The sequence below is a fragment of the Nematolebias whitei genome, chromosome 11 (assembly GCF_014905685.2).
Source record: "Nematolebias whitei isolate Nwh7 chromosome 11, NemWhi1, whole genome shotgun sequence".
In the NCBI taxonomy this organism is placed as follows: Eukaryota; Metazoa; Chordata; class Actinopteri; order Cyprinodontiformes; family Rivulidae; genus Nematolebias; species Nematolebias whitei.
In genome coordinates, this window is record NC_056508.1 from 20,471,140 (window position 1) to 20,484,459 (window position 13,320).

Sequence of the window (13,320 nt, forward strand, 5' to 3'; positions counted from 1 at the left end):
ATTGGCTGATTCATGGATGAGCCACACAATCGGCATGGATTTTTTATTTAAAATAAATTGTTTTAAATTATTTAGCACATGCTGCACATTTGTGCAGCCCAGAGACGCAGAAAAAGCTTCCTCCTAAACCTTTGTGCAGCCCATACTGCAGGATAAACTTCCTGCTGCAGCTGATCAGCTGTTCTCCATGCAGAGCTGAGAAGTGGGCGTGGCCAAGAGCGCTTGCAGGTGGCAAAGAGCAGAGGAGGCAGGGAGCTGAAATCATGACATGCTGTGTTCTTTTAGAGTGTTTAGTGTTTAGAAACATTGTTTAGAATATTGCAAGAGTGTGGGAAGGGTTTAAAACACCTTCATATATATATACTGTATATATAATTCTGGATTATTGAGTGCACCTGAATATAAGCTGCACCCAGTAAATTTAAAAAGAAAACTAAAATGTGACAAAAAATAGGCCACACTTGTCTATAAGCCGCAGGTGTTCATGTTGTAGCATGAGATATTTACACAGAAAGATTTATTTTTTTTTACTTTTAATTAAATACGTACCAGTAACATGCACAAATACAGTAAATGTTTTTTTTTTCTGAACAGTGCCTGTAACACAGCGATAAAAAATAAAATAAAATACAGTATTCTATCAGGAAGTCATTGATTGCTACCCCCAAGAAAGACGTGTATTGGACAGCTGTGAGCGTCTGGGTGTGACGAAGCTAAATGTTTTGGTGGCATGAAGTTCTTTAGCGCATCAAAAACATCAATAAATCCATAAATAAGCCACAGCAAATTATAAGCCGCGGTGTTCAATGCGTGGGAAAAAAGTAGCAGCTTATAGTCCAGAAATTACAGTACATATACTGTATACTAGAATAAACTACTACTTACTACTTGTAGTACTTGTACTACTGTTCCTACTTCGCGGTTTTTCACTTATCGCGGGTCTTCAGGATACGGATCCCCCGCGATAAACGAGGGACTACTGTACACGCTGGGATTCAAAGATGGCAGCTGTCAGTGCTGCAGTCGTGTTAAACATATAACGGCAGTCACATTACAGATGGATTGTCTTTGGTTATAGGAGTACTGGTACTGACAAATGAGCTTAAGGTCCTTACAATTCATGTAATCTGGACACAAACAGAATGCAAGTTTCTGTGTTAAAAAGTTTCTTTATCTAGGTTTAAAGACCAGTGACACCAATATCCCATTGCCAAAACAGCTTAATTAAGGGTAAATAGCTTCAGAAATTCCTTTAAATTTACAGCTTCTCAAAGTAAGAACTTTGCGTGCACTAACAACAACCAGCAAAGTGTGTGAGGGGAAACTTGTCTCTTATCTTCCACCTATTTTACAGTGTTGTAAAATATACAATATTTGTAACGCTGTCAGTTTTTTAAAGCAAACTGTCACTTTTCTGTTCATCTTCTCATTCAAAAACGTCCATGAAAGTTAAAAAAAAAACAGCCACTGCTTTTTACCTCAGTTTTTTTTATTTTATTGAACAGTAAATTTTATTAAGCTAAAATAATTAGGGCTTTTAAAAAGTCACTTTTCTCACAACATTGTCTTAATTGCTGTACAAAACACACATGTTGAACTTCATATTGGGAGAGAAGCAGCTAAATATCTAATTTCTACTCTTTCAAGGGAAATAAAAGTCATTGCATTTATTGTAGAAATGTAATGATGCTACACTAACAGGACAGTAGTCACACTGAAAACAGAGACATTGTGACAGCTGTTTATTTGGTGATGAGCCACACTGACACAAAACAATCAATCTAAAAAAAAATTGTTTTTTTCCTAGAGTTTCTCTTAACATAGCACAAAAATAATCTGTAAAGCTAACAATCCCCACTGAATTGTAGGAAACAAAACAGGAGCAGCAAAAAATAGTAATCAAGTGAAAGAAAAACTTTTCAGTTAATGCTTTGCTCTTGTGTTTGCTTGGATACAAAGAAAAAACATTAATACTAAATCGTTATTATTATTATTTTATCTAGAACCATGGAAAAGTACGACAGAGTTTTAGGGCCACACTAAGAAAAAAAAAATTTTTAAGCCATAAAATTATGAGAATAAAGTCCTAGTATTACGAGAATATTAGTCGTACAAGACTTTTTTTTTTTTTTACAGCTCTCATTTATTTATTTTTTCCCACGAGTTGGATCCACAACACGACCTGTCAATCAATCCAGTAGGCATGTCAGCAAATGACCAATCTGAAGCTACCTGCAGAGCTGCGCTGCAGCCCATCAGAGCGTACCACCTTACTGTTAGCAGGTTCAAAGTCCTGATACTGATAATAATCTGATGCCGATGTGCTAACAGATTAAGTATCTCCTTATCTGTAAAACCAATACAAAAGTAGGGCTGGACAATAATTTGATATCGATATATATCACGATATACTTTTATTCAATAAAGGTGATATGAGAGTTTTAAGCACATTTTCGATATTTTGATATGAATACAGCGCTTCAATGACGCATTTCTTTTTCCGTCCAGGTTGAAGCGGACGCTTCTGTTTCAACCTGGACAGAAAAAGCCGTGACACAAAAAGCCACGACAACTACGCAAGTGCGTGGTGACGCAGATGTTACGCAGAGCTCGAGTCCAGTAGACGTTAGCTGTAGCAGGTTAGGCTAATCTCCAACGTGGTTAAGTTTTCGCTTCAAAATGAGATTCCATGACCGTCAGAATGTGACTGAACAAACTTTCACCAGTGAAGAGAAAGCAGATGACATCACTGATAAGAGAGGAAAGACTAATTTGCTGGTGTGGAAGTAGTTCGGCCAGTTAAGATCCGATAAACTGCAGGTTTGTGCTGCAAAAATGTGCCAGAGTCGTTCCAACTACAGTGGTAACACATCTTACTTGTTCCATTCGATAGAGTTTGCTGAGAGTCAGAAGATGAAGCACAATAAAAGTTTGAGCCAACGTGTCCCTGAAACAACACCCCAGCTGTATCAAAAGAGAAACACACGCAGCAAACGTTAGGTTATGTTGTTGTATCAAGTTAAAACTATTAATATTGACAAAGATGAGTTTTATGTTTATTTGATGGTGATTTCAAAATTATTTGAAGGCTAAATACAAATAAAAGGTGAACATTAATTTATTTGTACAGTTTTCTGAGGCTTTTATATTGTTTATATCGAATTATATCGTTAGACCAAAATTAAGAAATGTATTGTGATAAAAGTTTTGGCCATATCACTCAGCCCTATCCCAAAGTATAACTTAACAATATGCTCAACATTCTTCATTTTACCACAGTTAAAATGCGGTAAATCCTGCTTTATTGTGTCGGAGTTTGGATAATATTATGACTCATTTAGCTTTGCATTGGTCATTTGCTGACACGCCTACTGGATTTTTTTTTTCATTCAACCTTTATTTAGACAGGTAAATCCCATTGAGCCTCGAGGACTCATTTACAAGCGAGACCTGGTTTCAACAAAGAATGATGACAACAGCGACAACAATAAACAGTTGTAAAAAGTCATACAGATTTTTTTTTTTTAACAAATAGGATGGCTAAAAAAAGAAAAGCAACATAAAACTAAAAACAGGAACATGTCTGCATAGGTCCCTGCCAGTAGTCCAACAGATTCTTAAAGCCTACTTGGATTGATTGACAGGTCGCATCATGGATCCAACTCGTGGAAAAAAAAAAAATAAACAAGAGCTGCAAAACACAAAAAGTCTCGTACGACTTTATTCTCATAATATTAAGACCTTATTTGACTTTATTCTTGAAATACTAGAACTTTATTCTTGGAATTTCATGGCTTTTAATTTCTTTTTCTTATCATGGCCCTAAAGCTCTGTCGTAGAAAAGAAAAGTTTTACCAACTATCATTTATTACTGAGATCTCAACATTTGATGAGAGGCTAAATAAACTTTTAGCTGCTGCATGTGTATTTTTGTTAATGAGACTGCTGGTTTTCAGGCTTGCGGTGAAAATGATACATGCCACTTGCTTCAAACTGCAAAAAATGTCTTGAAATTTTACCAACACTTGACAGAAACTCAAAGCTGCCATCAGATTAATGGAAAGCAGTTCACGTGTGAAAGGGTCTTGTGACAACCAGCTTTTCAGACCCCACCAGTTCAGAAGGTTTACCATGAGAACGAGTCCTCACCTGGTCTTTGTTGTTACTGTTCATGGCCCCTGGCTTTTTCTTTTTCTTGACAGGGCTGGGGGAGGTATCTGAAGGAGAGTGGCCATTGGAGGAATGTGTGGGACTCGACATCTTTCGCTTCTGTGGCGCTGCTGTTCGTTCTGCTGACCCTGGTGGATCAGGAACTGGGTGGATGTGGGAAATAGCACAGCAAGAGGCTTGACTCAGATTCAAGTGCAGCAGATGATAGCTTAATTTTTTTTTTTTAAACATGCATTATGGCAGAAATCCAGCAGCTCTGTAGTAAAAGGATGAATAATTAAAGCTACGATAGATTAGTCTATTATACCTTACATACTTGAAATGCTTATAATGAGAACCGTGGGAGGATGTGCATATTTAAGCAATCTAGTTTCAGTTAAAAAAAAAAAACAGATTCAGAATCGTATAACCATGATTTCATTAACATCTAATTGTAACAGTAATTACAATGATCTTAAGGCTTCAAGTATCAAAGCGTCACATGATCCAAACAAATGGCTTACAGGCTTCATCATAACTAGCAGACCCTGTGTCGATCTTGACACAAACAGGCAGACAGTAGTCATCATGGATTATCATTGCAGTCCTAATGGCTATCAAAATGCATTAGACCCTGCTCTCAAAACGGTAAAAAAAAACCTGAATGCTTTCTGACACCAATATGTTTGGCTTTCTAATGAGGCCTTAAGAGACTTACCTTTGGATCGCACAGAAGCATCCATCCCCTCTACCACATCAGACTCTGCCTTTATCTCCTCCTCAGCCAGACTGCAGAGCAACGAACATGAGCACACAGAAACACAGGAAGAGGGGCAAACACAGAGTCAGAGAGGGTGTTCAGAAACCATATCGGCGTAACAGTAAACAAGTGGAACACCACCTAAGGCACCGGGTCCCAGAGGATCTGTCAACAGGGACTTGACTGGTTTCCACTGTTAATGCTTTTACGTGACTTTATTGCACCTTTGACTTTGAGTCGGACGTTTAAATCCTTTCCACTATTTGCAGCGAGGAGAAAAAATAAATAAATAAATAAGAGTCTGAAAATGTTCTTTATGTTCCAAGGGAGAGAATGGCAACAATCACCATGGCAACACTCCTCTTCGCAAAGGATAATTTGATATTCACAACAAAAACATAGAGCCATTTTGCCAACATCTCCAAGCATTCCTGTTCTTCGAGAGATGCTACAGTTTGAAGAATTCAGTCCAACATAGTCCTAACTTTCACATTTTGTTCATGGCAAACAGCAAATAGATCTATAGTAATAAGAAAGCAAATGGGAGATGACCCATGCCACTGTAGAGCGCAGCCTCTCTTGGTGGTACATCTCTGGTACCTTTCAAGCCCCTTCAGTAACAACAAGGTACTCCCCAAGGTTTAGGCCTTTTCTTGGATACAGTTATTAGGAAGCCATTCTTGGACTAACTCTTTCCCCCAAACCTGTTTTTAAGAACTCTAAATTCTGGATCACTTGCAGTATATCAGTACTCACAACATTCATATTGACTGATGTTTCTTAGAATTTAAATTAAATTATCAAACAACCTCTTATTTATGTGTACCCAGTATACAAGGGGAAGGGAAGTCTGAGATTGTCATAATTGTATGTTTCCATACAATGGCAAAATTAATTCTCTGCGTTTAACCCATCACAAGTGAGATGCACTCAGGTGGAGCAGTGGGCAGCTATGTAAGCGCCTGGGGAGGAATTGGGGATTAGTTGCCTTGCTCAGAGACACCACAACATGTGGGAATGGCTGGGAGTCGAACCGCGACTTTCTGGCCCCTAGTCGGCTGCCCTGCCTCTACCCCATCTCGGTCCTCTAAGTAGTCAAATCCATCCTTTATCTTTACCCACTTCTTCCATTTTGGGTCACGGGGGTCGCCGGTGCCCATGTCCAGCAATCACTGTGCGAGGGGCGGGGTACACCCTGGACAGGTCTCCAGTCCATCACAGGGCCACATAGAGACAAACGAGACAAACAAACATTCACTATCTCACTCACACCTAGGTCTGTGGGAGGAAACCGGAGTACCCGGAGAAAACCCACGCATGCACGGAGAGAACATGCAAACTCCACCCAGAAAGGCCCCTGGACCGGGGTTTGAGCCAAGGACCTGCTCACTGAGAGGCAGCAGCTCTACCAGTTGCGCCACCGTGCTGCCCAAGTAGTCAAATCAAGTCATCAAATTTATTTATATAGCAGATCTAAAACAGTAACTGTTACCAAAGTACCACACAAAGTAAAGTACAAAGTACTACACCAATAAGCCTAATATGTTTAAAAAAATCATATTTGTTTTTTTAGCTCCTGCAAAGCCTCTCATTTCCTCAAAGAATCTAAAAAAAAAAAGAGGGTAATGAGGAGCAAATAAATGAGGGTCTTTCGATGTTTGGCTGCTCTTTTGTCAAAGCAACAGAGGGACATGTTCCAAGGATGCAACATTTATTCACAAGCTCAGAGAAGAAAACCCTCATGAGTTGACAGGTCGCACACTTGATCGGTTTATAGCTTTGGCTGCAACTCTGGTTTCCAAAGAAGATGGGGATTTTAGGCCTCAACTCTAAAAGTCTACCACTTATGTTGGCAAATATATTTTCACTTGCAAATCTAAATAATGTTCATCTCTTCAAGGTACTCAAGTACAAACTATCAAAACTAAAACTGCTACTGTTAACTACCGGTATATCACATAGTATAGTTTCAAAGAGTTTACTCCACTAGTTCTCCCACTTATTCTGATATGCAATTCTGAAATACAGGTATGCACTGGTTGTTAAGGATGATGTGCACATTCTTGATAGAGGAATGTGGTTTGAGAGAGGAGTGAAGGAAGCCATCTTTGTGACAAGAACCTGTCCATCATTAAACAGGGGCAGGGGTCTCTGTGTTCAACTGTCCTTCTCTTGCAATTCTGTTATTGCTAGTATCACTCAGCCCCCTGTGAATAGCAAGCGGCCATCAGGGCACTAACGACCAATTGTTAAGGCTCTAACAATCCTTTGTTAAGTGCTATGTGTTGTCAACATTGTATGTTCCCATGCAATGATGGAATTGGTTCTCTGCATTTAACTCTTCACACCTGGGATACACCCAGGTGGAGCAGTGGGCAGCTATTGAGCGCCTGGGGAACAATTAGGGATTGGGTATCTTGCTCAGAGACACCACGACATGTGGGAATGGCTGGGAGTTGAACCATGACTTTCTGGTCCCAGGTCTGCTGCCCTGCCTCTACCCCATCTCGGCGCCATCTCAGTTAGGCTGATGGTCCTCCTTTTGCATGTGAATAGCTGGTTCTAGGTGTCAGCAGCAAACTGGTTGATCCACTATGAGAAGGTGCTGCTTGTAATAAGACTGAGCTTGTTGCAAGTTCTCAGACTGAAGAAGTCTTTTGGATAAAAGACGAAACGTTTCAACAAGCAAGAATCCGTCCAGAGGACCTGACTCAACCTTGTTAGATTGTAAACAAAGAACTTTCATCTACACCAATACATCAAAACTGTGAGACCTCAATTCTAAACAGCTCTTCCACGGACATTGCCATGGTTGGCCTACCGTATGTTTAGGTACTTTGGCTGTTTTAGTAGGTAAAGAAACACAATTGGTAATTGGAAAGGTTCATAAATATGGCTTACAATTTATTTTTATTTAATCAAAATTATAGATGACAAAAAAAAAATTGTACATTTTAGTTCTTTTATGAATTTCTTTCTACCAGTGTCCATGACATTGCACTGAGTACCTTTTAGCCTTTATTTCTTAAGGGAAAAATGAGCAAATAGTTGACGACATCAGCTAACAAACAGTATAGGTGAAATACAAGCCTGAAAAATTGAACATCAACCAAACTCAAAGACACGTCAACCTATAGTAGTAAACCTATAGTTAATTGGATTGGACTAATGTTTTCTACACAATCAAAACAAACATAACTAAAATTCTTTCTTCTAACAAACAAAATCACTAAGAGCTTACGTCTGCTTTATTCTCTTTTAAATTTTCAATCTCACAGTCAGTCTATCAAACTAAACTGCCAAACAAGGGACGGTAAAAGCTTGCATTGTCCGAAAAATGTCACAGAGGACTGGACAGTTTCTTAAGAAATATGGCACATGGGTGTCGTGTTTCAGCTTGCCAACAGTCTCATGCACACTCACACACACACGTAGACAGAAACATAGACACACACACCCCTACCCCTTCAGGGCCTTCCTGTTCCGGACTGAGTGAACAAACGAGGCCCACATGAAAATAAGAAACTTTAGCCAAGTCTCTGCTTTGTGGACCACAGCCATAAAGAAAGAACATTTGCCTTTCTGCACCCCAGACCAGCAGAGAAAAAGTACCACAACCTTTTTCTCTATACCTACTTAATACAAAGGCGTTGTTGCAACTACCAAGACAGACAGGATGAGCAGGAGTAAAACATGTATGATGATCCAAAGGGCATTCTCAAATCAGGAAATATGATCCAGAGTTGGGCGAATCAATCCTCTGCAGATTCTGATGTATATTCCAAAAAGATCAGGTTTACAAAATCACAGTATTCCTCTCTGCAAGTACCGTAGTAGTACCTGATGGACAAAAAGGAAACACTGAGTCACTGCCTTCAGATTCCACTCCTGAGAGAGACGAGCAAGGTTTTCTCGTCACAGAAAATGGAGGCCACAGCTTTCTACCCTCCCCCCCCCCTCTCCCCCATCCCCCACTCCACAAGGCTCACACTCAGGCACTGGCACATCCATGCAGGAGAACCAGTGAGATCTGTGGAGATTACAGTCCAAAATATTTCTCAAAACACGGCTCTGGCAAAACAAACCTTCCCAGCCAACTGCAGAAACAGAAGAAACGCTGAGCGGAGACACAGGAAAATCCAGCAGCATGAGGGAAGCACTCATCTGCTTTTTTTTCTCTCCCCCTCTCATGTTTTCGATCTTGGTTTTCCTCCTCTATGTACGCTGCTGTCATAGAATAATTAGACGTTATTTTCAAGACAGAGAAAAACAGACTGTAAAGCCACAGTCGGATTCGGACAAGCCTGTTGTTTATACGTAAAATATCGTGCCGTTTGTGCACATTGTACAGACGACGAACTAAGACTATATAAAACAACAGATACGCCGTCCAGTAAAAATCATTAAAGTGAACTGGGACTAAAAGTCCTTTGGGTTAGTAGCGCTGACTTTAAAAACGCATACATGTCATAAAAAACTCAAGTGTTTGGTCTTTTAATAAGAAAACGACTCCACATGCAGACAAATGGAATAAAAAGCATGCTCATAACATTTACTGTTCATAAGGGTAACGAAGACAGATTCGTACATTTCATAAAATAATCTATTAAACTACATTAAGAACGAGTCCTTTAGCACAACTCCTGAACCTGTATTGCTAGTTCGTACGGTATATTCTGTATAAAAGAAAAGGTTTGACCTGGATTTTATATAAGGCTGTAAAGGGTGAATCAAAGATGGCTGTGGAATTTTCCAGAAGGCCCTTGCTCTCCCTGCTGCTTTCCCTCTGATTGTCAATCTTTAACCTCAGCTCTCGCTGCAATTGGCTGCAGGGCCAACAGGCTGAGACGTTATTGGTGGGCTGCGCTGTGCCACACAGATCAGCGTGCAGGCTCCCCTCTTCCTCTTAAAAAGCATTTTTGCTGCAATGCAGTGATTCCCCCTGCATTAAACGACTTGGTTTCATTCAGTTTAGTTTGCCCTTTTTGATTAGGACAGCGTTTAAACCAGGAGGGATTTACAATAAAGCCTTTTACGAGATTAAATTTAGGGTTGTGATAAATAAGAAAAACTGCTCAACAGCTGTTTACAGGCAGCACAGATAAGAGGCCTTGATAATTTGTTCTCCGCACCAAGACACACACGTTAGGTACATATCAACGTTACATTGATATTACAGTATAATGAGAAGCACTGCGAGGTGACTTTTGGTTTTGTTTTCACACAAAAACGGTCGATTATTTGGATTGTGGGCGGAAACGAAGATCGTAATGATACCTATTTTTAGTTTTTATTTATTTCTGTAGATCAAAAATGTTTCATGTCAGCCCACAAGAGAAACAGATTGTTCTTTGTTTCCCCCACGCAGCTGAGGCTGCTAAAAATGGCTTTCACAAATGTATCATTTCCAAATTATCTTATTACTTTTGTGTGGTTTCTTACTCTAAATCTTGACTTGAATGAGAACAAAACTTGTTTTATGCGTGAATATTATTTCTGTTCTGTGTGACAAACAGGAGGAAAGGACATAAAACAAATGAAAACCAGTAACGCTTATCAAATCCTCACAGGTGTTTGAATATTAAATAAACATGTCACACACAAATCCTGTTAAGTCTCGTGTTGTGTCTTTGCCCTGTAATCTGATATGTGAAAAAAGGAGGTTAAAGTTCTTCTAAAATGCTGTGTCTGGAGACAAAATGGCCACTGACTGTCTGAGAAAGGAGGAAGCTGTTTCACACTTGAGTTAAAGAAGACAGGGCCGGTGAACTCGAGGCCTGCGACACTAATAAGTGCCATGCAGTGCTTGTATGTTTTATTTCCCCAAGATCAAACTGGAAAACAGATTTTGCATCTAAAGGGTTTTCTTTTGTGCTCATACTCAGAGCAATATGAAGAATAAAAACTCCAGTGTCCTTGAACAAGTTCTAACTCGTGCATATTTCAGTCACAAAATAGCCTGTACAGACATAAATCGTAGTTTGGTTGTGCCCTACACGGCTTGTCCTCCTACCTAGCACGTATGTTGTTTGCCTTTCTTCCACAGGCCTGGCACAAGAAGAAAAAACAGAACGGAGACAGTCCACCTACAAAGGGGACATAGCACCCCCAGTCCCTATGCCCACAATGCCCATCCCCCATTCTTTCCCTGCCAGGCTACAACACAACACTGCCACAAACATGAATGAAACATGGGTGCCATTTATAAACCCAGCTCTCTTTAGCATTATAAAAAGGAAAAGGATTTGCCACGGTCGACTCTGCCTCCTGTATGGCAGCCTGGTTGTCTGGGACACCCATGTGACCCTGAGACAGAGAGAGAGAGCAAGGGTGAGAGTCGTTACCCAACCCCCCAACCTCAACCCTGTGGAGTGCGGAGGCCTGATGAGGCCTCGAATCCACCCCAGCTCCTCCTCCTGCTCACACTGAAACTGGCTTTAAGGTGTGCACATTCATCATTAGAAACCAAAAGTCACAACAGCAAGAAGGAAGCCATGTTGTTATGAGAATACTGAGATAAAAAAGACAGAGCTTACCTCTGTGGATGCATGGCTGCCTGACACAATGTTATGTCAACACTTATAAAACATGGAGGACACTCTCAGCCCTCAGCCGGGGAAGGCTCCGCTCTTCAGGCAAGGCGATCAGGCCCCAGTGATGTTAGCCAGATCCTGACTGGTCGCCTTCCTCACAAGCAAGATACAAGGCCGCGTCTGATTGGCTGAAATGTTTCCTGAGTAATTATCTTTGTTCAGTGCAGGCAGGGGCAGCACTGTGAGAGTCAGAGACAGGGGAAGAAAAATGAGCACAGAGCTAGGTCTTAAACCACACAATTATACACTCAAAAAATAGTATTTCGGACGTACAAACCATCTGTAACCACGCTTTGAAGCTTCCAAGAGTAGAATCTGGTGGTAGCAGTCTCAGCTGAAGGCTTAAAAAGAGGAAGTGTCAGCTTGTGGAGTACAAGCAGGACACCATGGCTTCTCTGCACAAGCCTCCATTTTTAATGTGGAGAGGGCCTTTGTTTAAACTCCTCCCTCCCACTTGGCTGTCGCCAGAGAAAAAACAGGCTTCAGCTCTATTTTCACAATTTAGTACGCAGAAAAGAGGAAGAGGCAGCAAAACATACATTAGATACACTTACATGTAAACAGTGAGTAAATGTGCACAGTAGAGTATACGTGTGATGTGGGCCGAGTTTTAAACTACTCATTTACATGTGATACTCTCTTGTTGATGCATTATTAATCCTGACATAAAAAACATTGCCCCAATGTCAGTTAAATTCATGTGTATAAGTCTAGGTTTGGTATAAAAGATTAACTTAAGTCTAACAAATATGTCCTCTTGTCCTTCTTAAAACAATAATAAATCAAATGCGGTGAATAATAATGGTTTGTTGCTTATCAATAGCTGAACTTAAGTTGATAAATGTCTAATTTTTGATTCACTTTTGCGTCCTTATTTTAGTGGTACATTTAAATTTAGCATTTTAATGTATTGCTGACAAAGAGACTGAAACCTTTTACATGAAAAAAGCCCGTGGTAAATGAGATTACTTGGGACAGTGACTTTTAAGTGTTTTTTTTTGTTTGTTTGTTTTTTCACTCTGGCTCTAAATTATGCAAATATAATCTTCAAGCAGGAAAAAAAATTATGTGGGTGTAAATTTATATACAACATAAGCCTAGGCTTTATAAATATTGACCTGGATATCAAGTCAAATTATAAGTGTACTACAATATTTTGGGTGGAATTAAATTAATGTGTTCATGAGGGCAAGGAGTTATGTGAAACTGTTTTTTCACAAGCTTTCCCATCATATTTGTTCTGAATAATATGGTGGGGTTTGTGCAAAAGAATGTTCCAATATCAGGTCTCTCTTGTAAATGAGTCTTCGAGGCTCAATGGGATTTACCTGTTTAAATAAAGGTTGAATGAATGAAAAATATCATGCAATTAAATTTTATATTGAACAAATATTCCCAACCAAATAATGAGACTTACTGATTGCTATAGGCAAGTATTAAAATGATTATAAGAAAAGATATACGCCCAACGTGGGGCTCGAACCCACGACCCTGAGATTAAGAGTCTCATGCTCTACCGACTGAGCTAGCCGGGCTGTGAGAGAGAGACCCCGGGCAACCATTTTAACACAAATCAACCGTCTGTCCATACTCATGCACTTTAACGTCCTGTCTGTCTCATACTGCCCTCTGCTGTAAGGAAGCGGGTTTCAAAAACAGAAAGTTGTAAAATGCCAAAGGCCTAAAAAAGACCGACTTTTTGGTCTAAACGCAAAACATACACGTTACGTTTTACTTCATAAACTAGTATTTATAAAGAATATCAGCCATTCGTCATTGAAAATTACGTAAAAACGTGTAATGACTTCGAGGTCATGT

General features: G+C 39.8%; 1 protein-coding gene and 1 non-coding gene across 3 annotated transcripts in view; both read right to left on the bottom strand.

Moving 5' to 3' along the window:
- The window catches only part of LOC119417518 (protein kinase C-binding protein 1), a 29,744-nt gene extending 18,142 nt beyond the window's left edge, over window positions 1-11,602 (bottom strand). For both annotated transcript variants that reach the window (XM_037684736.1, XM_037684735.1), the window contains exons 1-3: window positions 11,446-11,602; window positions 4,868-4,938; window positions 4,150-4,313 (exon numbers count right to left, since the gene is read on the bottom strand). In XM_037684736.1, coding sequence (XP_037540664.1) covers window positions 4,150-4,313; window positions 4,868-4,938; window positions 11,446-11,459 — 249 coding nt within the window. In that variant the 5' untranslated portion in view covers window positions 11,460-11,602. The remainder of the gene's footprint in view (window positions 1-4,149; window positions 4,314-4,867; window positions 4,939-11,445) is intronic.
- Window positions 11,603-12,964: 1,362 nt separating this feature from the next.
- Window positions 12,965-13,037, bottom strand: trnak-cuu. The gene has a single exon. It is a non-coding gene; the product is annotated as a tRNA-Lys (tRNA).
- Window positions 13,038-13,320: the final 283 nt, after the last annotated feature.